At 39.3% G+C, this 26,617-nt stretch overlaps 1 protein-coding gene across 2 annotated transcripts in view; it reads right to left on the bottom strand.

The window, feature by feature from the left end:
• Window positions 1-2,745: 2,745 nt before the first annotated feature.
• Window positions 2,746-26,617, bottom strand: part of GRHL1 (grainyhead like transcription factor 1) — a 47,416-nt gene continuing 23,544 nt past the window's right edge. Inside the window, exons 9-16 of one of the 2 annotated variants that reach the window (XM_089672033.1) lie at window positions 18,330-18,488; window positions 18,076-18,163; window positions 12,043-12,182; window positions 10,703-10,740; window positions 9,892-9,980; window positions 7,842-7,927; window positions 6,674-6,738; window positions 2,746-5,182 (exon numbers count right to left, since the gene is read on the bottom strand). In XM_089672033.1, coding sequence (XP_089528159.1) covers window positions 5,068-5,182; window positions 6,674-6,738; window positions 7,842-7,927; window positions 9,892-9,980; window positions 10,703-10,740; window positions 12,043-12,182; window positions 18,076-18,163; window positions 18,330-18,488 — 780 coding nt within the window. In that variant the 3' untranslated portion in view covers window positions 2,746-5,067. The remainder of the gene's footprint in view (window positions 5,183-6,673; window positions 6,739-7,841; window positions 7,928-9,891; window positions 9,981-10,702; window positions 10,741-12,042; window positions 12,183-18,075; window positions 18,164-18,329; window positions 18,489-26,617) is intronic. The other variant, XM_089672034.1, reaches the window with a different exon arrangement.

Here is a 26,617-nt window from a genome sequence, read left to right as displayed (position 1 = left end):
AGATATGGTGAATGCAGGGTGCTGGTTGTAGTAACACTAAGTTGTCCTATATAATTAAACTGATCAAACATTTCCAAAGAAGATTCCTTATACCAAAACACAAAAAAGAAGTGGATTGGATGCATGTGTTGTGAAGAATACATCTTGGAAGTAGTGAAAATTAAAAGAAGTTAAAATGTAGAGATATTGCTTTGGGTCCTCTCAGAAAAAGATGTGGGGAAAAATAAGAAAGGGTGCACTAACCTAGTACATTACAATAACTCAATTGTTATTAAAATATATAAAGTGGGTACTCACAAAACACATGTTGTATACGAGCATATCAAAAGCTACAGACAAGACCACCTCCAAGTCCACCATACATGATTGATGGCTTTGAAGAGGGCCTTGCTGTTAAAATACGTTAGCCATCTATGAATGTTTAGAGGTCTTCCCATGCCATCAACCATGTATGGTGGACTTGGAGGTGGTTTTGTCTATCTTTTGATATGCTCATGTACAACATGTGTTTGTGAGTACCCACTTGTTTTTATACATTTTAATGAAAAAAAAGTTAGTTATGGTAATGCACTAGGTCAGTGCACCCACTTTCTTAGTTTTGTAGCTTGTGATAAAGGATGCCCACGGTTCTAAGAGAGCAGCAAGAACTTTTCCATGCTGTACTTGCAAGATTAGCCAAGAGGAGAGTCCATCCTACCCCTAATCACCACACCTGAGCGCATTAGGTTACGTCTGAAAGATGTGGGAAACTATTGATCTATTTAAAATTCACCAAATCTGAATGAAATTGAGGCCTGTCCTATAATAAATGTTAATGTCTGTGCAAAAACATTACCTTTTGGCAGATTGAACAGACAGAGGCAGTCCGTGTTGTTGGAAGAGTCTAGTCCAGGGGCGGACTGACAACTCATGGGGCCCCCGGGCAATAGGGGATCATGGGGCCCCTGTGTCCTTGCCCACACTCAAAGCACACCCAAAAAAAGCCTATAAAAAAAAAAAAAAAAAAAAAAAAAGAAGAAGGGGAGGTACCAGGGGCATTTCATGGGGCCCCCTACTGACCCCGGGCCCTCGGGCAGTGCCCGAGTGCTCGAATGGTCAGTCCGCCCCTGGTCTAGTCCATGTATATATTTCTACGGAAGTGGTGGTTTCCAACCACATTGTATCGTGCAAATTCAAGGTTGTTAAACTACCCCGCCACTTCCCTAATGTTTCAGTTCATCAGTGAAAGCACCAGTTAGATTTATTGGTGGATCAAAAAGAATTTGTGGAAGGCAGTGGGGTCAGCACTGGACTCTGCTGTAATCTGCATGGTTTGACATTTTTTGGTAGTCTAGAAAATTAGGGGCTTCCAGGCTACAGAAAAGAACATCTAAAGTTATGTGCAGGCTCAGTTCAGGGCAGGCTTAGTTTAGTACCTGCATTACAGTTCTGGAGCTTGTTCGGTAACCTTGGGTTTTAGGGCCAGCAACATATCATTTACGTGTTCATGCATGCACAATGTTAGAATCTTTATGGGACTTTAAACGTGCAGTTGCCCTGAACTTATAAGCCTCGGAAAGTAATTTTACTTGAATACACTTTTCTTTCCTCTTCTCTTTTATACAGTCTCCAGTATATAATAGAACGGGTCAATAACAGCGTGTGAAGTTTCAGGCTTCCCAACAGAACTATAAACTTGCCACTACATTTTTCAGCAAGACAGCAGCCATCAGTAGGCAAGAACATCATAAAAGATTTAAAAAAAAAAAAAAAAAGGGTATGGTCTATGAGGTCACCTGATTTGTTCCCATTTTGATATTATCAGGGCCAACTTTTTCAATGTTTTTCCTCCAGGTTATGTCTTCCCCAATGGAGGGGGTTAGGGGGCTGTGAAGGTGGAGAGGAATCTCTATGCCTTCGGTGCACTAAAGGTGGCTGGGTCGGAAACCACAGAGAGCTTGTGGAGGTGGCTAGTAGCACTGAAAGTAGACCTACAGGCAAAAAAATTTTTAATAGAGCAAGGGAGGGTTATAACCTGTGAGATTTTTTTTTCCCTCCATCTGTGTCCCATTGTGGAGGCTTCCCTTCACTTCCTGTCCCATAGCCAAACAATGAAGTAAAAAGGAAATCCTTTCAAATTAAAATAATTTCTTGGGGACCCTCGGGTCAACAGAACTAGTGCCCCCATTGGAAGATTTCCCAAAATTCAGGGTTTTCTTTTACTTTCACTTTCAATAACAAAAATAGTAAAACAGTACAAATAGAGAGGGTGAATCTCCTTAACATGGAAAGACAGCAATAAAAACAGACAAGAGTTCTAATCCCTCTCCACTCTTTTCCAAAACTAAAAATATATTTTGCCTTTAGTTATACTTTAAAAAGGCTGGGGAAGGTGGGGGCACAGGGCAAAGGTTTAGGGGTGCCAAATACTTTTGTGAGAGGAAGTCTGTCTGAGGTTGCTTTGCTGTGCTTAATGGCAGGCATAGATTGTCAATGCCTCCCTATGATGCTAGCTTTAGCAGTGCCTAGTGCTGAAACGTTTATGCTCTTCAGAGTGTCCTGGATCCAGACAGCCCTTAAAGATCTAGGTAATTTCTTTATCGGTTTGATGCTGCCTCTAGTGGCAATGACACCCTAGGCCTGGGTGGCAAATATGGCCCTAGATCTGGAAAGTCATTTTTGTAAGTAAAATATCAAATGACTCCCATGATATGCTGGCCTTATTAGCCCATGATTTAAGGAAGAAAAAAGAAAAAAAACACTGGATTTCAGAAAAAGTTATATAAAATGTATTTTCTCTCTTTAAAAAGCATACATACAGATGTAACAGTAGGCACAAGGCTCCCCCCTTCAATATATACTGCTATGACTATACACCATGATTCACTATATCACTTCCAACCAAATCCTTCTGCTGGACTTCATTATATATTTAACAAACATAATTTACATCTTTACACATGATTTTAAAGTTACATCCCTGAAGTTGAAAAAAATAACCCTTTTCTCCGTTGTTCTGTCAAGCAGACCAATAAAAACTAAGACCAAATATATAAATTTATATACAAAAAACACCAGAGTCTATACACATTCAAGCACAGAATCTGTGCAAAACCGGAATAACTGAGGTTTCCATGTCATGAATTAGAAGAGAGAAATCCTGCTCCTTAGCTTAACATGTATTTAGAGATTTTAATACAAGCTCATTCTACTCATATTGCAGAGGTGTCTGAAAACAGGTGCAAATCATCCCATGGAAGTTGTCACTGTGGTTTAGACTACCACAACTTTGTTCATCCATACAGATGGCCATCTGTCTCTAGCAAGAGGAGACTGTGACAGTCGGTCACGAAACCCAACACAAAAGCAACTTTTATGGTTTTACCGATTGTTGTCTAGGGAAAATCTGCAACTGTTTTTAGAGACAACTTGGATTAAACATTAATGCAATATGGTATATGAAAAAAACCCCAAAACATTAAGATAGAGATATTGTAAGTTGCTATTTCTGTTTTGGACAGGGTTTATAGTTTGCCGACGGTTTTTTAATATAAAAAAAGATGCTGTAAATGTATAAATAAAAGGGGGAAAATGAGGATATGATGAAAAAGTTAAAAAATGATCTTAAACCTATATTGAGCATTTACATAAAAATGTAGCCAACATATACAGACATTGGGATAAAAAAAAAATTGAGATAAAATGTGCCCTTACCCTGAGACCCCCGTGATAATATATGGCTGCTACTAGGGTATTGCTGGAATGTTTTTTTTTCTATTTAGACCTTATGGTTAAAAAGGCTGAAAGCACAAAACGTGTCCGTGTTTGCAATACCAACCAGTTAGAAGCTAGTTTCCTTGTGCTTTAAAAATTACAGGTTTTAGGTCTGCTTGGTTACCATGCACAGTCAAAATACTTGTTGTATTAAGTAATCTTTTCAAAAATAAGATAAGTGTGTTACACTGGTTACAAAACACAGTCAGTCAACACAATTCAAAACTACATAAGTATAATGTAAAGGCCACATAAATTAAAGAAAAAAAATCTCAAAAACTCTCTCAAGCATTTCTTTGCTAAAGGCATCAAAAACAAAAACTTCAAATCAAATTTTATCATCAAAATAGTGTTAAGAGTGCTCTAAAACCTTCATCACGACTCATTTCTGATGGGTCGGACAAGAAATAGAATTGGTTGTTCTAGGTTATTGTCCTATCCCTGCTGCCTAGCTGAATAAGCCTGCATGGTTATTTCCGTCACAATTCTACTTCTGGTCATCCCATTTTCACTGTCCTTCCAGCTGAACTTATAGTGCATCGAATAAAAAGAAACATGGCTTCGCTATTTCCGGACAGAGGGGAAAAAAAAAAAAAAAGTGTTATAATATGCTTCTTCTAACCTGTGCTTGTTTGTCACATTCTCATTTGCTAATCCCAGATTTGGCACCTCTGATAAATCCTTACCATATATACACACGCATACTGTAACTATATATTATATACGTAATAAGCTCATGTATACACATTTACAAAAGTAAAGTTATAAAAAATATATTGCACTTCTTATATACATTGCAGCTTCGTGGGTTCGGGATTTAACAACAAGACCCATATGTTTCTTCATATGCAAGGCAGTTTTAACAAGTGGTAAATATATAAAGCCCTTTGTTGCCCATGTTTAATTGCATTGCAGGCCCCACTCAGGTTCTTTAGTCTGCCCCACCATTTGGTTAGAAAACCACCATCCTCCAACCTGCTGTAGTTTTCTGCTAAAATGTTGACTGTTTTGTGTTTCGATTTCACTTTTTCTGCTGGCAGACAAGAAAAAAAAAAGCAATTCTTCAGCTTGCTAAAGAACCCATGAGAATTTTGTAGTGTTCAAAATAACCTGCAAGGCACTTCAGGTCATGCGGAGCAGAGTGTTTTCCCTGCAGTGTTGTGCCACCCGTACAGATTGTAGGTAACAGTTTGCTCAGATATTCTGAAGGATTGTAACAGCAGTCTGATTTTCCTCCTTGGAAGCTGACCCGTCTTCTTGCAAGGCAAGTGGTGAACACTGGCCTTGAACAGTCTGTGTTCACGGGAGAGTGCGTTAGATTTCCGTCAGAGTCAGCTTGTAGCTTCCCCCAGTCTCTTCAATCTGAAGCTGAAAAGTGTCTTCATTTGAATAGTGCCGAATGATGTTGTCATCCATGTTGACCAGGATCCTAGGGAGATGGAGAAAAAGATTTAGAACGATGATCATTTAATGGAAAGCAAGCTTCCAAAAACAGACCCAAGACTAGAGAGAAGGAACCATTACAGTAATAGGCAAAGATCTAAAGGCAGGCAGCATTACAAACACGCTTTGAGCTATACAAGATTTCCAGCTTGCTCTAAAGAAGGGGAAAACCTTAATTTGCGTTAAAGGGTCAGTCAAGTCAAAAGTGATATTTCAGCTGCTGGTAGAGTCTGGTGGGCAAAGTCAGACCCTGTTTCTTATATACATCTAGGTAAGCCCCACAATGAGAGCTTCCTGCCATATTTGCCAACTTGTTTCATGTCCACATTGATATTTTGAAGGTTCCTGCCACCATTTGTTTTCGCCCTTCTTGGCTTTTTTTATTTTATGTAACAGGAGAAGCTGAAAGGGAGCTGCTCATATTGGCCACAGCAGGTGTACTTATGTAATAAAAGTAGAGCTCCCAAAAGATGAGAAACTATCACATGGGCCAACTTTCCTTAATAGAATCTGGACTTTCTGCCTAGCGGTGCTGCAATTAGTTTTACAGTTCCTCTCCATCAATGTAAATAACCCTGCTCAGAATAAATGAAAACACTCTGGGTGGTCTGTCCCGAAATCTCAGCAGTTGTTCCACAGGGGATCACAGAGTAGAAGAGGAGGAAGGTGGCAGGGTCTTGGGGACACCATTGTACTGTTCCCCTCTTACCCCTAGTTGGGCTGCTAAAGCAACAAGATTTTTTTTCTTACTGAAAAAAAAAAAGCCGGTTATGGTAGAAATATAAGCAATTTTCCTTCATGCTCAGTAACCAAAATATTTTTGATCCAGTGAAATCTTAAAACCATAGACCACTTTCTAATTTGTGAAGGCAGCAGATGAGCATGACAGCCTGACAAACCGCACCCTTTTTTAATCATGATAACTTAACTTTAAATAGCATTCCACAGGTCCAGTAAGGATTGGACATGATGGCATGTTCGCCATGTAAGGATTTGACATGGTGGCAGGGATCCACAGAACTAGAGAGGGGACCCAAACCTAACTCAAAAATCAAAATTAAATAAAAGGGATTCAAAATCCCACTGAAAGACATCTTTATTTTCCACTTGAGCTTGAAAACTGGTGTTTCAAATTTCACAATCCAAAAAACACACAGCTAGATTAAAACCTGATTTTGGCAAACCTTATCCTTAAACTGTATGTCTCTGTATGACTGTGGCAGGGACAACATATTGTGGGCTCCACTGGGGCAGCAACTAACGTGAAGGATTTACGGGCTTTCAAAAGCACTGAAGAATATGTTGTTCTTCTCACATATTTATACAATTTGCTACAGACATATGGGAAATTAGTAGTCTACAATTAAAAATTGTCACACAAAAAAGCCAAATCAACAGACTTACTGCCTCCAACACATGTGAGTAATGAAAAGCTAAAGATTACATACTTTCAGAAAAGGAGTAGAAAATAACTTACCCTTTTTTACATTTCTTAAAGATTTTTCCAATTTTCTCAAAGGGAACTTCATATTTTTCAGAGACCTAAAAAAAAAAAAAAAAAAAAAAAAATTTACTACTGACACATACATAGTCTGGTTGTATTTTTGTAAATACAAACCGTAAAAGTTAGAGTAACAGCATACACAAACTTACCGGACGCCTGTAGGCACAAGCCTACTGTATCTAATGGTAACAGGGGCAGCTTAGTGCTACTAACCCCCCTCTCCCATTTTCCCCAACATTCATCTCATATGTTTTTTACACGGTCACATTTTTTATAAAAAAGGTTGAAACTTTTTATTATATGTGATCCCAGCAAAGGGTGTTGCAATGGCACCAAAGACTGGGTGTCTACAGGCCCCAGTGATTGATTTCCAGTCCTGGTATTGCTCCACATTTACTGGTTTTATTTTGACCAACAAAAGTCACTTTTACTTTGACCAACAAAAAGAGTACTCTCTGCTCTGTTTTACGGTTAATGCTAAAAGAATCCAATTATATTGCAAGTTAAGGGATGTCCTAAATTCAAAATGTAGGTACAACTTAAACAAAAAGGGAGTTAGGAGGGATTCAATTAATCAGAAACGTATCTGCTGCAGCAAGGACATCCTCCTGGGGTGCTCTTGCTCCAGGTCATGTGGCCTGATGCCACGGCAGCCAAGCACTGAAGTCAGCTCCAGCAGATGAAGAAAGATACTGCCAGTGTCGGTGCCAACAATGGGGAGCTGACAAAGGCTATGTGACAAGGTCAGGTTTAAACCCCAGGATCTGGGATCTGAGCCCTGCTGAATCTCTGTTACAGCAAACTGTACGCTAATGCTAAAGCTTTTAACTCTACCCATCTAACCAACCCTCCCTAACCGAGCTTAGGTTGGTTATCACATGAGAGCTTAGCAAGCTTAAAAGTATGTTAGGTGTAAACAGCTCATCCTAACAAAAGATACCAGAAGTAGCAAGAGTCAACCCATCAGGCCACACCTATACATTTTTTGGTGGACTACCCCTTAAGAACCATTTAAAGACAAAAAGACTATCAAAGTCATCCTATTCTAAAAAATTGCATTTCCTAGACAGGAAACAAAACTCAAGCTGAAACCACCACTAATCCTTCCGAAGGGATATAAAAAAAAAAAAAGGATACTTACAGCTTCTATTAGTCCTTTCAATGATGGAGACTTCAGCATAAGAGCATCAAAAACTTCTTCCGTCTCCCTCCGCACATACAGCAGCACTGCAACAGCAGAGGAAAAACAAACTGTCACATTGCCAATAGACATCTTCCCAATCACCTACCGAATATACTTAGCATGAAAAGTGCAAATTCATTCCACATAAGAATACTTGTTGCATTATTAGGCAATGTGGAAAATGCATTGTGATTGGACATAATTGTCCCAATACATCCAAGGTCATGTGCAGACAAGCAGCCTGCCACAATCTGACAAGTACATGTGAATCACAGACTTGAACGAATATGCTGTAAATGAGTTTCAGAAAAGTTTATCTTTAATGCCTCAGAAAGGAGGTGAAACCAAAGCATAAGCATTAAAGCTAGGCAACAAAGTCTCAAGAAAGAAGGTCTACATCAGCCCGTCCCAACCAAGGTTCCATGGAGCCCTAGGCTTCCTTCAGGGTTTTCCTGGGGTTGCTTGAGCAGGGGCAGACTGACCTCCCACCTGATGGTGTCTGCATAGTTCTGGGCTGACACCACCCAGCAGAGCCATCAGGTTAGGTCCAGTGCAGAAGTCCTCATCTCACAGGTAAGCAACCACTGACACCAATGCTCTTTTTATCGGTCTGGAATGGAAGCATTCTTCCTTCCCACTGACCACCAGTGTAAGAAAGCCCTTCTTCACTGGCCATCAATGTAAGGGGACCATCCTTTAAATGATGCATTTCTTTTCCATTCAGTATTATTGGTTTAAATTTGGGTACAAAAAAAAAAACAAAAAAACTCTAGGTATGTCACATTATGTATTCTTTCATTCTAAAATCTACAACTTACTGATCGTGCAAATTAAAAATTTTCAATATCATCAGGGGTTCCCCGAGACCTAAAAATTGTAAATGGTTGCTCCAGGGTAAGGATGAGAATGGCTGGTCTGCATAACTCTTTAAACACAGATTCACTATAAAAAAGGTAATCTTTACCGAGACAAATATTGCTGCAAATTCTGTTCTTGGAATACCAGTTTCCCAGTTGTCTCTGGCTTCAGCATTTTTTTCCCCTCACCATCCTGGAACAAGCATGCAGATTAGCAAGTCAGCATTCCCAATTTGCATACTTATCCCTGGTCAGTGTATGAAAAAGTACTAAAGCAGCCAACAGCCTTTTCCGAAAGCTTAGCAGGGGCAGCATTCACATTTCCACACTGCAAGTTTCCTTTAAGGTACCCATGCTCAGGTATTGATCAGCCTACAAGGGTACCTTTAAACAAGCTCCTAACAGTAAGGTATGTATTGTACCCAACATTTTTACAGGCTTTTTGCCTTAATATTTACCTGGTGATGCCGCCAGTAACATACTTCCTATCTGAGGGTGACAACACTGCCTTACTGTACACATATGAACAGCAGTGCTGTCACCATATTACAAGACTGCAGAACACTTATCCCATATAATGTAGAGGGGTGTTCTGTAGTTCACAAAAAAAACAAAAAAAAACAAAAAACACAACTTTGAACAATGCTCACAGATGCCACTAGGCAGAGACAGGAGCACTGGAGGTTATCAGCTGACTGAATATCTGGTAGGATCAAGGGATATTTTATTGCACTTATCAAGAAGGTATGTCAAAAGGCTTCCAATGATAGAATTTAACATACAAAAAAAAGGAGACGTTGAGAGAAGCTGATTGTTACAGTGCAAGGACAGGTCTTTCACCCTGAACAATGGACTTCACTGTGCAGCTCTCCCAGTAACCCTCTTATAATGCACAGGTACTCTTTCCCCTTTTAAATTACAGAAGAAAAGTGAAGGGCAATCAAGAAATTTCAGTTTTTGTGAACTAGTGTAAGCCATTCCATTTATATGCCTTCCCTAGAGCCTCCATTCTTCCACCAGCTAAATACGTGGCCTACAAAAAATTATTCTTCCAGTTAAAAATACCAAGACAACCAGTAAAGAAACAAAAAATAAATGAATGAATGCCTATTGGATTTTTATCAGACGCAGATGAAGTAGACCATAAATACCTCTCTTTGGTTCATCTATTCTTGGTATCTTAGCAGGAGGCGTTCCAAAGTCTTCCTCAGGACTGAACGGCACTCTCTTCATACCAGAGCTAAACATAAAACAGAGGAAATCTAAATCTTTCATGTTGTATATACATGTGCAGACTGTACAAGAGCAGGTCTACATCATATGCATTTATTATAAACTGGATTTAATGTTGTTTCCAACTAGCCAAATAATTACAAATATATAACCATATCCCTGCTAACCCATACCCTAAAATTAGCATGATGATTGCTTGGAGCATTACAAGTACTTTTGGGAGCTTTAATCTTCTGCTGAGAAGTGGATCACTACTTCCATGTCTCAGCCTTGCCCAAGATCTGTGCACAGGCAAAAGAGCTGATTGGTTGATTGCTGAAGAGGCTGCCAACCAGAGCCTCTGCTTACCATCAGAACCTAGTTGCAGTTTAGACCCAGAAGTGGTAACTGGCCAGTAGAAGGTCAAAGCAACCGAGAGATATTTACAACACCCAGTGGTCTTAGTGTTGGCTGAAGTTAAGGGATTTTTTTTAAGTCAAGGTCTTCCACAGTGCTTTTTTGATATGTTATAGTCCAATCAGTTTTCATTTGCTATATATATATATATATATATATATATATATATATATATATATATATCGATGTATTATCAAAAAAGAAGGGAATGCCTAATCACTATAGGATACTTCAATTACATAGCAATTGCACTTAGCACTGTCAGACCTAATTTCCAAATCATTAAAAGACAAACCCCCCCCCTCAAAAAAAAAAAAAAAAAGGATCAATTACCTTTCCCCATCCATCTCCTCTGGTGAAAGGGGGAGCACCTGGAAGACAATGGAACAATAAATCATCAATTGTTAAAATATTTATTTTGCTTTCCAAAACTTGCATTATAGGACTTCACTATGATTTGAAAATAAAAAAAAAAAGCCTATGTAATCTTGCGATTTGTTTATTCAGTGGCGTATAAATGGTGTACTGTTAAGCTATTCTTTATATTTTATCTTCAGTACCCATGAAAGATGGGACCTTGCCCTTCTACTACACTTACAATGAGAATATCAATTTTTCTGGGGCTGCTTTTTGTCCTGATATATTGATCAAGTAACAATAAACACAGTTTAAAACCTGTAGCAGGAAAATAAGTCTGTCTCAAAGCCTCCAGTGTGTACACACACAAACACAGACTTGAAATACTCATCCAAAAAAAAAAAATGCCCCAGGTATAAAGCATAGTTATCTACAGCAGCCTCCTATTCCATCCGGTCATGACAAGGAAGGGGGGCAGAGAGCTGCAATTGCAGTCTGCAGAGCCCAGTGAGGAGAGCTGATTGGAGTGGAGAGACAGCCCCCCCCCCCTACACACAGCTCACTGACCAGAGCTGAGGCTGTCAATCTGCCAGAAGGTCCCTCCCTATTTTTCTCTTGGTGTCAGTAAAACTCAGGGTTGCTGTTAAAAAACCACAGGGCCCCATACAGCCAACTTAACAGGTCCCCCTCCAAAAAAAACAAAAACCCACAGTTTACTATGCTTCAGTTATGAAAGAACACAGTGAGTGGCTGCTACTGATCGCTCATAGTTATCATTAAGGAAAGGAAGGGGCTGGTAAATGTGACATATTTACCAAACCCTTCCCCACCCTCCATCCTAAAGGATCCTGTTGTGTGCTTACAGATGCTAGAGTTAAGGAGAGGAGGAAAGCTGGCAGCACTAAGGGGGTGGGGACATGTATGGTGTAAGGGAGAGGGATGGGTGAGGAGGCGGTGGGGGAAAGGGGGGGGGGCAATTACTGGAACTGATCCCCTGTATTGCTCTCCCCTCCCTTCCCGCTGTGCCAATCACCCTCCCTGTTCACATCTGATTCGCCCAGCTGCCTGCATCCCCTTGCTGGCTGGGGCCCTGTATAGGAGGACTAGTGGTGCCCCCTTATCCGCAGCCCTGGTAAAACTTGTCAGAAGCGATTCATGCTGATGGCAGAGGAACAAGGCAGCAGACAGAAATGACACTTCATGCTCTGGATAGAGACAAGTACACACTATAAAGCGATAGGTTTTATTCATATTTCAAGTCTGAGGTTTACTACAACTTTAAAGAGGGAACCTTATAGGAGAACAGAAATACTTACATGAGTGGTGCGCTGGAGATTGGCAAAGTGTACATCGGGGATGAACAGGACAGGCTGTGTGTCCAAGTCTTGCATGGGTTTGAACACCGTGATGTCTGTCCTCTTGTGAGAGGGAAGCAGTGCTCCTTTAACATCTGTAACTATACAAGAAAATAAAAGGAAATGATTCATCTACACAATCGTGTAAGCCAGAACTGGTTTATAGCAAAAGTTTTCTAACCAACAAGCCAAAAACACAAAATATGCTGGACTATGACACAGACCATATTAAAAACCTCAGATCCATTCAGCCTCTCTGCTAAAAAAAAAAAAATTATAAATATAAAATTAATTATTGCTATATGTCCATGTTGGAGAGCAAGTGGAAATCCCCAATGAAAACAGACAGAAATCCAACAAATGTTCTACCCCTTCCCCACTATATTCATGACCCAAGAGAAGTTTCAGCTGGAGTTCTCTTTTCACCTAGATTAAAAATATCACATAAAACCCTCAAAATGAGTGTGTTGGAAGGTAAAAGCAAAAAAAGTCTCATAATTCCTCAGAACAATTATGGAGACTATGAAAGTCAGAGTAAAGTCAGGAGCCCTTATCTGCAGGCTGGTTAGGGTTAGTCACTTAAGTCCTGGATCAGAAGGGTCTGTATGACCCAGGCAGAAATGTAGCATTTGCAAAAGGAGATGTCAGAAATGGCAGACTCCATGTTTTTCAGAAGAAAAATTTCCTTTAGGGCCAGTTCACATCATAAAAACATAGTCTGGATGCTTTCCAGATGCGTTTCTGCATGTACCGTTTGATGCATTTTTGCTGCATTCCGGTGCATTTTTCCCCCCTTAAATGACATTTTGGTGCATTTTACCTCATTCCAGTACAGTGCAGAAAAAGGCAGCATATTCTACTTTTCTGGAACTGGAATGCACTGGAACTGACCGCACTGGTGTGAACTATGCCATAGAAAACTATATAACCAACTATCCATGCAATGTTCATGCAGAAATAAAGAAAATAAAAAAAAAAAAACGCACTGGACTGCATGTGTTGTGTACTGGCCCTTAAAAGCAGAACCTCAAACTAAAAATAAAGGGAAAAAAAAAAAACGGAAGAGGAAAAAGAACTGGCAACGAATGCTCTACTTTATTTAAATAGTCACCCATTCAATTACAAAGTAATAATTACAATGACTTCAGAATGCAGCCATGCATAGTGTAGGACACATATGTGATCAAAGAATTACACCTGGAGTCTAATCAAAAAGGAGAAACTTCTCCGTCCGCATATGCCAACATCCTATATACCATAGACAAAATCTCAAGCTGTGTAGCAAATTACTTTTAAAATTATCAAAAAAACTCCAAGACCACAAAAATACATACAATCTAATATTTACATTTGTACAAAATATAAAAAAACCTATACATAACCATGTCCGTATGTTCCAGCAACAGGCTTACAAAATATATTATGTACATAGCCATTTTATAAATCAAGTAGCACACTATACATGAAAAAAAAATTTCATGTGGCCTGCTCTACTTGATTTATATTACAAAAAAAAAAAAAAAAAAAGAAGAAGGGAAGACGAAATAAGACAGAAGAAGAAGAAGAAGACGAAAGAAGACAGAAGAAGAAGACGACGAAAGACGACAGAAGAAGAAGACGACGAAAGACGACAGAAGAAGAAGAAGAAGACAGAAGAAGAAGAAGACGACGAAAGAAGACAGAAGAAGACGACGAAAGAAGACAGAAGAAGAAGACGAAAGAAGACAGAAGAAGAAGAAGACGAAAGAAGACAGAAGAAGAAGAAGGACGAAAGAAGACAGAAGAAGAAGACGACGACGAAAGAAGACAGAAGAAGAAGAAGACAGAAGACAGAAGAAGACAGAAGAAGAAGAAGACAGAAGAAGAAGAAGACAGAAGAAGAAGAAGAAGAAGGACGAAAGAAGACAGAAGAAGAAGAAGAAGAAGAAGGACGAAAGAAGACAGAAGAAGAAGAAGAAGAAGGACGAAAGAAGACAGAAGAAGAAGAAGAAGAAGAAGGACGAAAGAAGACAGAAGAAGAAGAAGAAGAAGAAGGACGAAAGAAGACAGAAGAAGAAGACAGAAGAAGAAGAAGAAGAAGAAGACAGAAGAAGAAGAAGAAGAAGAAGGACGAAAGAAGACAGAAGAAGAAGAAGAAGAAGAAGGACGAAAGAAGACAGAAGAAGAAGAAGAAGAAGAAGGACGAAAGAAGACAGAAGAAGAAGAAGAAGAAGAAGGACGAAAGAAGACAGAAGAAGAAGACAGAAGAAGAAGACAGAAGAAGAAGACAGAAGAAGAAGAAGAAGAAGGACGAAAGAAGACAGAAGAAGAAGAAGAAGAAGGACGAAAGAAGACAGAAGAAGAAGAAGAAGAAGGACGAAAGAAGACAGAAGAAGAAGACGAAGAAGAAGGACGAAAGAAGACAGAAGAAGAAGACAGAAGAAGACAGAAGAAGAAGACAGAAGAAGAAGAAGAAGGACGAAAGAAGACAGAAGAAGAAGAAGAAGAAGAAGACAGAAGAAGAAGAAGAAGAAGGACGAAAGAAGACAGAAGAAGAAGAAGGACGAAAGAAGACAGAAGAAGAAGAAGAAGAAGAAGAAGGACGAAAGAAGACAGAAGAAGAAGAAGAAGAAGGACGAAAGAAGACAGAAGAAGAAGAAGAAGAAGAAGGACGAAAGAAGACAGAAGAAGAAGACAGAAGAAGACAGAAGAAGAAGACAGAAGAAGAAGAAGAAGAAGAAGGACGAAAGAAGACAGAAGAAGAAGAAGAAGAAGAAGAAGGACGAAAGAAGACAGAAGAAGAAGACAGAAGAAGACAGAAGAAGAAGACAGAAGAAGAAGAAGAAGGACGAAAGAAGACAGAAGAAGAAGAAGAAGAAGAAGAAGACAGAAGAAGAAGAAGAAGAAGAAGGACGAAAGAAGACAGAAGAAGAAGAAGAAGAAGAAGAAGAAGACAGAAGAAGAAGAAGAAGAAGGACGAAAGAAGACAGAAGAAGAAGAAGAAGAAGAAGGACGAAAGAAGACAGAAGAAGAAGAAGAAGAAGAAGGACGAAAGAAGACAGAAGAAGAAGAAGAAGAAGAAGGACGAAAGAAGACAGAAGAAGAAGAAGAAGAAGAAGAAGGACGAAAGAAGACAGAAGAAGAAGAAGAAGAAGAAGGACGAAAGAAGACAGAAGAAGAAGAAGAAGAAGAAGGACGAAAGAAGACAGAAGAAGAAGAAGAAGAAGAAGGACGAAAGAAGACAGAAGAAGAAGACAGAAGAAGAAGAAGAAGAAGAAGAAGACAGAAGAAGAAGAAGAAGAAGAAGAAGGACGAAAGAAGACAGAAGAAGAAGAAGAAGAAGAAGAAGGACGAAAGAAGACAGAAGAAGAAGAAGAAGAAGAAGGACGAAAGAAGACAGAAGAAGAAGAAGAAGAAGAAGAAGGACGAAAGAAGACAGAAGAAGAAGAAGAAGAAGGACGAAAGAAGACAGAAGAAGAAGAAGAAGAAGAAGGACGAAAGAAGACAGAAGAAGAAGAAGAAGAAGGACGAAAGAAGACAGAAGAAGAAGAAGAAGAAGGACGAAAGAAGACAGAAGAAGAAGAAGAAGGACGAAAGAAGACAGAAGAAGAAGAAGAAGAAGGACGAAAGAAGACAGAAGAAGAAGAAGAAGAAGGACGAAAGAAGACAGAAGAAGAAGAAGAAGAAGGACGAAAGAAGACAGAAGAAGAAGAAGAAGAAGGACGAAAGAAGACAGAAGAAGAAGAAGAAGAAGGACGAAAGAAGACAGAAGAAGAAGAAGAAGAAGAAGGACGAAAGAAGACAGAAGAAGAAGAAGAAGAAGAAGAAGAAGGACGAAAGAAGACAGAAGAAGAAGAAGAAGAAGAAGGACGAAAGAAGACAGAAGAAGAAGAAGAAGAAGAAGGACGAAAGAAGACAGAAGAAGAAGAAGAAGAAGAAGGACGAAAGAAGACAGAAGAAGAAGAAGAAGAAGAAGAAGAAGAAGGACGAAAGAAGACAGAAGAAGAAGAAGGACGAAAGAAGACAGAAGAAGAAGAAGAAGAAGGACGAAAGAAGACAGAAGAAGAAGAAGAAGGACGAAAGAAGACAGAAGAAGAAGAAGAAGAAGAAGACAGAAGAAGAAGAAGAAGAAGAAGGACGAAAGAAGACAGAAGAAGAAGAAGAAGAAGAAGGACGAAAGAAGACAGAAGAAGAAGAAGAAGAAGGACGAAAGAAGACAGAAGAAGAAGAAGAAGAAGGACGAAAGAAGACAGAAGAAGAAGAAGAAGAAGGACGAAAGAAGACAGAAGAAGAAGAAGAAGGACGAAAGAAGACAGAAGAAGAAGAAGAAGGACGAAAGAAGACAGAAGAAGAAGAAGAAGGACGAAAGAAGACAGAAGAAGAAGAAGGACGAAAGAAGACAGAAGAAGAAGAAGAAGAAGAAGAAGAAGAAGGACGAAAGAAGACAGAAGAAGAAGAAGGACGAAAGAAGACAGAAGAAGAAGAAGAAGAAGGACGAAAGAAGACAGAAGAAGAAGAAGAAGAAGGACGAAAGAAGACAGAAGAAGAAGAAGAAGAAGGACGAAAGAAGACAGAAGAAGAAGAAGAAGAAGGACGAAAGAAGACAGAAGAAGAAGAAGAAGGACGAAAGAAGACAGAAGAAGAAGAAGAAGGACGAAAGAAGACAGAAGAAGAAGAAGAAGGACGAAAGAAGACAGAAGAAGAAGAAGAAGGACGAAAGAAGACAGAAGAAGAAGAAGGACGAAAGAAGACAGAAGAAGAAGAAGAAGAAGGACGAAAGAAGACAGAAGAAGAAGAAGAAGGACGAAAGAAGAAGAAGAAGAAGAAGGACGAAAGAAGACAGAAGAAGAAGAAGAAGAAGGACGAAAGAAGACAGAAGAAGAAGACAGAAGAAGAAGAAGAAGGACGAAAGAAGACAGAAGAAGAAGGACGAAAGAAGACAGAAGAAGAAGAAGAAGAAGAAGAAGAAGAAGAAGGACGAAAGAAGACAGAAGAAGAAGAAGAAGGACGAAAGAAGACAGAAGAAGAAGAAGAAGGACGAAAGAAGACAGAAGAAGAAGAAGAAGGACGAAAGAAGACAGAAGAAGAAGAAGAAGGACGAAAGAAGACAGAAGAAGAAGAAGAAGGACGAAAGAAGACAGAAGAAGAAGAAGAAGGACGAAAGAAGACAGAAGAAGAAGAAGAAGGACGAAAGAAGACAGAAGAAGAAGAAGAAGGACGAAAGAAGACAGAAGAAGAAGAAGAAGGACGAAAGAAGACAGAAGAAGAAGAAGGACGACAGAAGAAGAAGAAGAAGGACGAAAGAAGACAGAAGACAGAAGAAGAAGAACGAAAGAAGACAGAAGAAGAAGAAGAACGAAAGAAGACAGAAGAAGAAGAAGAACGAAAGAAGACAGAAGAAGAAGAAGAAGAAGGACGAAAGAAGACAGAAAAAGAAGGACGAAAGAAGACAGAAAAAGAAGAAGGACGAAAGAAGACAGAAAAAGAAGAAGGACGAAAGAAGACAGAAGAAGAAGGACGAAAGAAGAAAGAAGGAAGGAAGAAGGAAGAAGGAAAGAAGGAAAGAAGGAAAGAAGGAAAGAAGGAAAGAAGGAAAGAAGGAAAGAAGGAAAGAAGGAAAGAAGGCCATATACATAATATATCTCTTTTGTACAAATAAATGTAGGTTTTTAATTGTATGTATTTTGGGAGCATTAGAATTTGATATGCGCTTAAAAGTCCTTTGCTATGCAGTTTGAGAATTTGTCAATGCCTGGAGTTTCCTTTTCAGGCCCCTTGCGCAATCTAGGTGCAGTACCTCCCTCCTGGTATTTTATTGCATCCAGGAGGGATAGGCAAAGTGTCCTTTTCTGCCTGATATAGACTTTGACAGGCTGTAGGCAGTGGGGCCGGACACTGCACCTAACCCTCTTGGGCGCACTAAAATGCCAGGAAGGACGCACTACACCTAGGAGGTGCAAGAGGCCTTAACAGGTCAATGAGACATATTGGGACAATTATATCATTTCTACTTACAAGCATTGATCTGGGAGCTGGGCTCAGTACACTTGCCTTTTCTCTTGCTCTGCTTACGTTCTTCATCTCTGATTTTACGTTCGGCGCCCTACAACAGACAAACGATATTTTAATTGTTTTTGCAAATTGACTAGAAATGCTAGACAGATGAATCATAGCACTGGAATAGACAAATCTGCTCTATAGGTCTAGTCTTTGTTGAAAAAAGGCTGTGTGCTGGAGGCACTTCCATCACACCGACAGATAGATCTCACCTTATCACAGAAGACTTTGATCTGGCAGTAGGCCCGATGGATGGGTTTGTTACTTCTGTTGTTGTAGCTGTATGTATCGATCTGGATGTTGAGCGGCAGCCCCTTCACCCCTTTCTGGGAGGAGAAGTCTGTACTCAGACAGTTCACAGATATGAACACCTGCAGACAAGGACAGATATATGTCAGTAATCATTTATGGAAGGCCTTCTGAAGATACACTCAATTCAAGTTATTTGTAGTAGGTATTCCTTATTCCCATCATACAAAAAAAAAAATACAAAAAACAAAATAAAAAAACCTCCATATACACTAGGAGAATTCCAATATCACCTTTAAAAGTGTGTTTAACCCCAAAACAAAGAATATATTGCATCTCATTAGTCTTTAGATGCATTAGATTGTTTTTTTCAGATTGTCTCCTTAATTTTAACCTGGTGATCATGCCAGTAATACGCTTCAATTTTAACCTGGTGATCATGCCAGTAATACGCTTCAATTTTAACCTGGTGATCATGCCAGTAATACGCTTCCTGTCCTAGCATGACAACACTCACTCACCATACTGTATTTATAGAGGAGCAGTGTTGTCATCCTAGGACTTTGGACTACAAATACACCCAGTGATGGATTACCAAATAGGCAGAGTAAGCTCCAGTCTATGGGCCCTACGCCATTTAAGGGCCCGGCAACAACAGATCAAAATATTGGATTTGATTTTGAAAGAATGTTACAGTGCAGTTTTCTTAAAATGGTTAATAGGGAAAGAAAATGAATCAACTCAAAGAAACAAAAAAAAAAGCTAAAAGACTCCATAGCGAACATACTGTATTAATGTACTGTACAATAAAAGCAACTTAAAGTTATGGGCAGCACAGTGGCTAAATGGTTAGCACTTTCGCCTGGCAGTACTAGGGTTGTTGGTTCAAATCCCAACCATGGCACCACCTGCCTGGAGTTTGCATATTCTCCCTGTGCCTGCATGGGTTTCCTCCGTGTACTCTGGTTTCCTTCCACACTCCAAAGACATGCTGGTAGCTTAATTGGCTCCTGTCTATATTGGCCCTAGTATGTGTATGTATGAATATAAGTTAGGAACCTCAGATTGTACACCCCTTGAGGGTTTGGGACTGATATGAATGTACAATAAATATGTAAAGCACTGCATAAACTGATGGTGCTATATAAGTACCTGAAATAAAGTACATAAACCATAGACATCAGGTTCACATTGCAGTTAGTCTCTGAAAAGCTCATCATCTTTCAGCTGTCAGTTTGTAAAAGATTTTGGTGCAACCAACATACGTCTAATATATAGTAGTGATGGTCATCTCCATCTAGCGGCTGAAACCTCCAGAAACCTGCGAAGCCCCCCCTCAAGGTTTTGACAGCCTAGGGACCTCCACAGAGTTCAATGTGGCAGTGAATACACTACACCCCCCTTTCCCCATCTGTTACATAGAGAGCTGTTCTGTAGTTCTGGGAAAGCGGATAACATTGAGATTTTAGTTCAGTACACAGAAAGTTACAAGAACACAGTATTTCTACCAGAATCAGCAGGTAAATTGCTGCACTTTCTGAAAATAAGAAAAATAAGCCTGAAATAAAATGAATGCAGCCAACAAATCTAAAAGATAGGTAAGCTGCAAGGCATTATAATTTTTACTTTTGAGTTAAGCTATACTCAAATTCTTTTTATATACTGCAGCATGGCATTTTAGATCGACTTTAAAACCAGAAGGTATTGTGGGGGGTTTTTTGTTTGTTTTTACATAGTTTCTCAGAACCAAAAATAGGCAAAAATTACTTAACCAAGGTATTTGCTTTAGAGATTTTATATTGGATTTCTTCCTAAATGCCTCTATTAGGAAAACCATCATTTTCACATTTTTTTGGTCTTTTATGCATAATGTGCCGATTCAATGTTAATAAATTCTTTTATGCTTTTGCAGCCTTAAAATTGAATGTCCCGCATAAGCCTTAGGCAACAGTTTGGATATACTGTATGTATGTTCTATAGTCATCTCTAGGTGACAGTATTACAGCAAAGCTCTGGTAGGAATGTATTGCCACCTGGTGGATATTTACTATAAAGCAGCCATGACTTACAAGATCACAGCAGCTACAAAATATTAGAATTACTGATTAGGCTCCATCACAGTCCATCAGTCTACATCAAAAATGACCAAAGTTAGTTTTATGAATCACAAGACTGTAGGCAAGCAGATGATCCTGAAACAAGTAACATGTATGCTCTTCTTAGAGGGGAGGAAGGAAGGAATAGCATTGCCCACTGCCAAGAGAAACAGGTTTTTTTCCCACTAAGACAGTTTTATTTAACAGTTTTTATAACTCTAACATTTGCCAATTACCACTTGTCGATCGCTGGACTCATCTTGCTAGTGTTGTCACAGTCAATGTAAATTGACCTTCAGTTTCCATAGCAGTGCTTCCCAAGAAAATGAATGATTAAGTGCCAAACTATTGCAGGAGCACCTTTCATGGGGGTTTCAAGTACCTGGCTCTCACAGGAGGCAGAGTGATGTCACGCAAACCTGTGTCAGAAGCTAGGCCATGGTAAGTTTTTTTTATCCCAATGCAAGATTCACTTTAAATATCAGGGCTCACATATGCTTTCCATTCACTTATTGCATTCCACAATCACTCATGAAGTGAAAAATCAAAAAAGTTTTGTTTTTTTCTCAGTGGCCCCTAAGTCGCTTAGCATGTCCTGTACAGATACAGGGGCCAGCAGGAGGAACCACAGGAAGCAGGCATCTGAGAAACTCAGTATATCAGATGTAAAGATAGTTTTGCCAGCTTGACTCAGCAAGAAAATATTTTAAAATTAAGAAAGTTTTAAAATGTGCTTTTTTTGTGACCAATGTAACACTTTAACTTAACCCAACCCATGATCGTTGATGTTAGTAGATTGCTCGACTGTCCACAATAAATGACATTAAGAAGGCTGATACTTTAAAGTGTTAAAAAATAAAATAAAAAATACTGCAACAGGGGCGGACTGACTACATGGGGCCCCGGGCAATAGGGGATCATGGGGCCCGTGTGTCCTTGCCCAAACTCCAAAAAGCCTAAGAAAAAAGGTACCAGGGGCATCTCATGGGGCCCCCTTCTGACCCCGGGCCTTCAGGCAGTGCCCGAGTTTCCAAATGGTCAGCCCGCCCCTGTACTGCAAACAACAACCTTTTGGTGAAGAATTCGAAAAGCAGAGATTTACCAAGAAGAGACCTGGAAAAAAACAATGATAGTTCTGAAGATCAAGCAAGCTACTTTGTGGACAGCTTTGAAGAAGTGGTAAAACTGGTTAGTGAAGTCATCTGCAAGTGACATTACTAGGTAACAAGCCATTGGCCAACTCCAGGCCCAACCCCAAGAAACAATCCTCAAAGCATCTTCAGCTTGTTTAGCAAGATTCTTCCTTGGAAAGGCAACAAAAGCAAAATGCAAAGCAAAAGCGCAAAAACCCGGTTCATCCTCATTCCTCCTGCATAGTGAAGTAAACAAAACTTGTGCATTTGTAGTTGGCCCTGTCATGTTAGGAAAGTTCATTCGGTTTGAATTGAGAAGAAAAAAAAAAAGCGTACGTTTCACTACTGCTATAAAAAGATAAAGTAATCAAACCTATCCAGTGAAGCACACAGATTTACTAAATATACCTGAGCTATTCATACATTTCCGTTAATTCAGCTTTGTATTCATTAGTAAATTGTTTATATATATATATATATATATATATATATATATATATTATTTATTTTTTTATGGATTTCAATGTCAGTACCTAGTAGACTGAGGGAGGAGGAACAGCAGTTATGCTGCAAAGGTCATGTGATAACAAGTAACTTGCCAACAGGAGGAGAGAGCAGAGTGACAGATGAGCCCATCAGTCTCTCTGCTTCTCCCTTCACTGTCCAGTCACAGACTGGCAGAAGGACAAGATTTGTAAAGGTTACTGAACTGCAGCAGAGGAAAATTAAGTCTTCTGTCCTACTAGAAAAGTCAGAAGAGAAGGAGGAATTTCTCCTCCCACACCACCACTTTCTGTCTCAGTAACAAGGAAATCACAATTAAAAAAAAAAAAAAAAAATTAGCAAAGGTTTCAAACTCATCTCCACATAATCCAAACCAAACATGACAGAAAGTTAGGAGAAATCTCTAAATCTCACCAACATAGCCCAGAAAGATAGAAAGATTCCAATACAGCCTCCAATGCTTTCCCATGCTATCTAAAACATTTGGCTGGACATACATCAATGCTCCGTTATCCTACAGACAGATGGCAGTATGTGCCAACAAAAACCTTTGGGGGTCTTTGTCAACTGGATGGAATCTCTTCATGGGTTTTGCATTCACACACATGAAAATTGAAAAAAAAAAACTGCCTAAAAGCAGGTCAATAGGAAATCAACTTCAGGTTAAATTTACCAGTGAATACATTTCTGCAGTGTCTCTAACTGATGTCAAAGTGAAGCCATCATCACAGGCTCTTCAGCAAAAAAAAAAAAAATTGAGAGAAAAGGAAAGAGCACATGAAATACTCTCACAAGGCATCACAACTGTACCCAATTTTAGGGACAGAATGAGGTTTTCAGGATCTGTGTCTGGTTTTAGGGAAAGAAAAAAATATTCAGGGTCAACTACAAAATTATTATATTTTAATTCTTTTGGACTTTAAAGTGGAAGAAAAGCATAGGTTTGACCTTTAACTCCCCACTCCTCCTGTCCATCTTGTGTACCCTGTATATAAAAAAGAAAAAAAAAAAAAGAAAAAAGAAAAAGAAAGAAGGAATAAGAAAAAAGAAGAAGGGATCTGTGTATTTACTTATTTTTAATCTCCTCTGTCAGTAAACTGCTACTGCAGGAGAAAGGAGGAAAACGCCAACAATGGCTGGGCCATGGAGATCTATAAATGATAACAAGGCTTCCAGAATTCCCAGCCGTAATTAAGCACTCCTCAAGCTGGTAATGCAGGATCATACAGCTAATCCGGAGCAGATTAAAAATACATCTTTTTATACAGGTTAGGCAGGATAAGTAGGGGGGGGGGGGGGGAGGTGGGAGGAACCATTTTTTAAGAATAGTTAGACTTTTCTTCCACTTTAGGACAATCTTTAAATTACCGTAAGATCAAAACATAAGTATCAGATGCAAAATTACTGCTCATTTGTGTACGGTATGCAAATATTTCTGCATTAATTGGCTACTAATCCTCAAGGATGCCCCTTGTCTCCATAGGATTCCATGACCAACACTGACTTTAAGTCTATCCTATTCTGTTTCACAATATGATCTACATAACTACTATGGAGGAAGAAAAAAAAAAAAAAAAAAAAAACAGGCAACGCCTTATTATAAGAAAGGGTGTATCATTGATGTGGTATCCCTTTAAAATTACACGCCTTGATGTTCAGTCACGGTACCAAGCCAATTAGCAATTTAAAAAAAATGATACATCAGTAAATAAACACTGCAATTAACCCTTTCACAGCTCCAGAAGCCTGTGCTGGATCACTGGGAGTACCACATATTTCAAAATTAATGACATGCTAAATATACTTCCACAAATGACGTGTGTCACCACCTTAGAAAATAAATGTAGAGGAGTCATCTACATGACAAGGGATCATCACCGCTGCTCATCATATCTTTATACTGGAATGTAAATGGGGACATATAGTTCTGAAGTAACAGTATAAGTGAGCGACTTAGACAGGTCACCAATTGTGCAATGGAGGACATGGGGCTGTGGCCTAAAAAGCCTTTAAATCTGCCTACCTGATGCATGAAACATCAGTGATGTTACAGGTTCCTTGCCAGACACATAAGGCATAAGGTACTGCCTGGTATAAATTATACGGATTCAGAAAGGATTACGGGCTATAGCTGAAAATCCCACAAATCTTCAAGCTGAACTTCTGACAAACTACTAAATACAAGGATAAAATACAAATGACAGCCATGTTACCTACTAAATTATTTCTGTCTATCCAGTTCTGAGATTTACATAGCTCTGTCACATACCACAGTGCTGTCTGGCAGGGTGGAATACCTGATTTTAATTGCTAAAAGTACACTTCTACTATTTATTCTATCTGAAATATTCTTTGCTCAGTCAAGAGTGTTGACTGTGCTCACCCTTTCCGTCCCCCTCTATTCATGGAAGCTGTACTATAGCTTCCATCAATGGAAAGTATGCCTCCTCCATTCACAGAGCACTTTACATTAATTGAAGCTACAGCACAGCTTCTATGAATGGAGGAGGGAGGCAAAAAGGGTGAAACTGGTCTGTCATAGGGACTTGTCAACAGTATCAACTATTCCTGCACCCTTTTTGCCTCCCTCCTCCATTCATAGAAGCTGTGCTGTAGCTTCAAGTAATGTAAAGTGCTCTGTGAATGGAGGAGGCATACTTTCCATTGATGGAAGCTATAGTAAAGCTTCCATGAATAGGAGCAGGACGGAAAGGGTGAGCATAGTCAACACACTTGACAGAACAAAGAAAATTTCAGATAGAATAAATAGTAGAAGTGTACTTTTAGCAATTAAAATCAGGTGTTCCACCCTGCCATATTAAACCCCATAGCACCACAAGATTACTACTGCGGGGTTATGGAGGGGATAGAAAGGATAGAAGATTTCAACAAAAAAAACAGCAGCCACCAGCACAAGGGACACTTGTCAAATGTAAGTACTGTCCTTTATGCTGATAAAAAAAATATATATATATATATATATATATATCTATCTATATATCTATCTTGTATGGGCGAATAAAAGCAAAGCATCACATGGTCTTAAAACTGCCTCAACACAACTGAAAAGTCCATGTACACTAGTCTTTAAGCTTTACCAGTGCAAGGAACCATAGTACCCAGCCAGAATCTTACACTAGCCAACATTCTCATTGGGCAATACTGCCTATTATTGCATTTTGCGCTGTGCACTGAATATGCCCATCTGAATAATGTTTTAATCTACTGAAGCAAATGCTGTCAGAAACATCCAATCAGAATCCGGCTTTTTTCCTAAGCCTGTATAACAAAACCAACATCTAGAATCCAATTGGTCCCACCGGGGACACCACCTCTACTCACGATCCCTGTGCTCCCATTTTCTGTAAAAAGCTTAAGGCTCTCTGTCAAAGCATGGGTTAAGCATCCCGAACTCAGCATATGTTTCCTTTCCTTTCCCCTTGTCTTTGTATTTGGTGAACTGATGAGAAAGAAAGTTCAACAATCCGCGCAGTGTTTGTTTATGAACTCTCCCAGACATTCACCTCATCGGTTCCTTCCAAGCAGCCTGTTGGCCCCTTTACAATAGCACAGAGTGCAGCTGAACAAGTGCAACAATCCACTGCCAGAGAAGGAGTAAAAAGATGGAGCAGTTTCTTTTAGGACCAAAACCCTTCATCTACCATTATATGGTCCATTGTCCTGGCCTTTCCCAGCCAGCATGGCCCCATTTCAATCCAAGAAGATCAAAACTCCCCTTTCCCCTGTGTACATAACCACTTTGTGGTATAATGGTAGATATTATCCCAAACAAATGATTTCCATATCAAAGAATATGAAGAAAAATAACAGCCCTTAAGTGAAACTTTCCATTAGATGGATGTGTTTACATACAAGCAGCGTGTACAGTCTCTTGTCAAGACAAGTCACCAGTTTACTAGAACAGATTAAGTTAGTTATTAGCAGACTGGGGGGGAGCAAGGCTATAAAAAACACAGCCCAGGATCAAAAACTTCCACTCCTAAGGCAAGGCAGCTGTGTGTTGATTAATGGAGGCAGCCATAAATGCGGTGTTTAAAGTATAAATCCACCTTTCAGTACATTTTGTGGAGTATTGTAGTACAACAAAAACATTTAAAGCAGAACTCCAGGTAGGCAATTTAAATGCTTATATGCAACCTGTTTAAAAAAACGGTATGTAAAGCCAAATTTGTTTTTAGGTTAGTATTTTTAGATTCATCACCGTCTATTTCTACTAGGGAAATAAACTACCTCTATTTGTTCCAAGAACCATTTGTCACCAATGCACAAAGTGATAAAAAAAATCCAAATTTTCCAGTTGCCACCAGAACAAGGAGTTGAAGAAAAATCGTCCTATGAGGACACCTGTTCTGGTGACAATTAGGAGGTGAATACACTTCACTTTGAGATTTTCTCTCACCTATTGGTTTTATATATAATACACACACACACACACACACACACACACACACACACACACACACACTTTTTGTAATATATATTACACTTACATACACA

The sequence above is a fragment of the Staurois parvus genome, unplaced genomic scaffold, assembly GCF_062004578.1.
Source record: "Staurois parvus isolate SC_StPar_1 unplaced genomic scaffold, SC_StPar_1.0 ptg000118l, whole genome shotgun sequence".
Classification (NCBI taxonomy): Eukaryota; Metazoa; Chordata; class Amphibia; order Anura; family Ranidae; genus Staurois; species Staurois parvus.
This window is presented reverse-complemented; position numbering and strand designations above follow the sequence as displayed.